Raw genomic sequence first — 2,500 nt, 5'->3', positions numbered from 1 at the left:
TACGTTAACGATCTCGAGGTCTTCAGGCATATCCGCACATAACACATGCGGGGCGTTACAGCCTCAACAGAACTTATTATAACGAAAAAATGGCACCCGTTAAAACATTAGATTTGCTTTCCTCGTTATATTTATATGTCAGTACAGTGCTACTGGAGTGGACATGGAAATCCGGTCGCACGTCTAGCGGCCCCAGTGCGCTGGCCATGCAGCCGTGGGTACGCATACCGTACACACATTCATTTATGCGCTGCACGGCGCTGGTCGAATCGAAAAAAAGAAAGAAAAAAAGGATCAACGTGTGCAGTGTGCATGCAACGCTCTGTACGCACTGAGGGCGCCGGCCCCGGTCATTCGACTGGATTTCCATGTCCACGACAGTACAACAGTACGGAATGTACACAGTAGAATTAGAGTAAAACCTGTCAAGGCGACCACTCGGATCAGGCAACCGCCTGTTCCAGAAGACCATTGCAACCAGGACCGAGGGATGGTATTACCAGTGAAATGACACTGGCAATGGAGACCACCTGGCAATGGAGACCACCTGGCAATGGAGACCACATTTTGAAGGTCCCTTGAATGGTCGTCTTAGACAGTTTCACTGTACACTATAGATAGGCAGATTGAAAACTGACTCAGAGGTCCCGTTGCCTTCACGCTGACACTGCGCACCGTGTCGACAAAGTAGCAGACCCGTGCGGTGAAGCTGCACGTGAACAGGAGCATCACACACACACACACACACGCACACACACACACACACACACACACACACACACACACACACACACACACACACACACACACACACACACATGCACGCACGCACAAACACACACACTTGCACACACACGCACACGCGCGCGCACACATGCGCGCACACACACACACACACAAACAGACACACACACATGTACAAAACACACACGCACACACATGCACACACGAACACAACAAACACATGCAGGGATAAAGCTAGTTACATACAGTCGTCCCTCTCTAATCCGGCACTTGTTTATCCAGCACCCTTGCAAACCAGCACACTTTCTGGCAAAACGCAAAAACGCAAAACGCAGTTCATTTTCTACGCTTTAATCCAGCACTTGAATTCCGCCTCCAGCAGCGATTTTCTGCAACAAATCACTCAAACTGTACATTATTCGAGTTCCTAATCCAGCAGTTGTACACCGTATACTGTCAGGGACCATTGTAACATACACAACACATGTAACATACACTTGCCGTGAATACCCTATGCCAGTGCATAGGGTATTCCCGGCAAGTCTATGTTTAAGACATGCATTCCACAAAGTACTTGGACTGACACAAGAAAATCCCTACGTTTTGACGTGTGACACAAACAGGTACATGTATGTTAGTAGGTGGGCCGGGTTGGAGGGCAGGATTTGATAATCCAGCACCCTTGTTTATCCAGCAGAAAATGCCGTTGTAAAAGGTGCCGGATTAGAGAGGGACGACGGTACTTGGTTTGCCACTCGGGTATTGGCTTGAGAAGTTTACAGTGGATCTTTTTCAGGCTCCGTGCAATAATTAGTAGGCATCGGCTAGTCGCTAGGCAACAACCAATGATTAGGCAACAGTCACTAGGCAACAGTCAGTAAATTTTGAGTATTCAAAAAAAGTGCGGCTTCTCCTGCGGAGAACACGATAGGTTCCCTTACCAGACGTTGTTCTGGCAGTTGTCAAAGTCGATCTTGGCCGGCGAGAAGGTGAAGTTAGCATTCAGGTGAGCCACTGGGCGAGACCTAGGCAGACGCACACAAAACGCACAAACGCATAACGGAGCATCAAGAAGCATGACGTTAGGACTACCATGCACACGCGGTCGTGACACACACACACACACACACACACACACACACACACACACACACACACACACACCCATGCACGAAGCCGCGTGCATGCATACACACGCACACACCACACGCACATGTGCATTCACACGTGCACAAACACACACACACACACGCACACCTACCAACCTCGCCTTCAGCACACGTCACACGACGTCATGGCATATCCTCTTTACACACTTGCCATTCAAATCTCACCATAGCAACAGTACCGTGCACCATAGCAACAGTACCGTGCACCACTCAATCTCACCATAGCAACAGTACCGTGCACCACTCAATCTCACCATAGACCAGTACCGTGCACCACTCAATGCAAACAAGCGCCGGTTTCCACTATATGCAAAACTAGCAACAGTTTCCACTCTATGCAAAACTAGCGCCAGTTTCCACTCTATGCAAAACTAGCGCCAGTTTCCACTCTATGCAAAACTAGCAACAGTTTCTACTCTATGCAATCCATGCACAGGGCATGCGATGTCTGTACTCGCCCAACACCCATAAACAGGTGATTTCCACGGTTACAGGTGCTTGCCATGGCAACAAGTGGAGTCTATGGTTACACACACACTTGCTGGTGGTCAGGCCGGGAAGGAGTGGCATGGGCTGGCACCTGTCAA

The 2,500-nt window shown here is 49.3% G+C and overlaps 1 protein-coding gene across 1 annotated transcript in view; it reads right to left on the bottom strand.

Annotated features, from left to right (window-relative positions):
• The window catches only part of LOC135826443 (integrin alpha-8-like), a 71,481-nt gene that overhangs the window by 20,423 nt on the left and 48,558 nt on the right, over positions 1-2,500 (bottom strand). The window contains exons 17-18 of the mRNA XM_065339053.1: positions 1,686-1,769; positions 639-709 (exon numbers count right to left, since the gene is read on the bottom strand). Of these exons, the coding sequence (XP_065195125.1) occupies positions 639-709; positions 1,686-1,769 (155 nt within the window). The remainder of the gene's footprint in view (positions 1-638; positions 710-1,685; positions 1,770-2,500) is intronic.

This window comes from Sycon ciliatum, chromosome 10 (genome assembly GCF_964019385.1).
Source record: "Sycon ciliatum chromosome 10, ocSycCili1.1, whole genome shotgun sequence".
Lineage (NCBI taxonomy): Eukaryota > Metazoa > Porifera > Calcarea > Leucosolenida > Sycettidae > Sycon > Sycon ciliatum.
The sequence above is the reverse complement of the archived record's forward strand: the minus strand, read 5'-3'. Positions and strand labels throughout refer to the sequence as shown.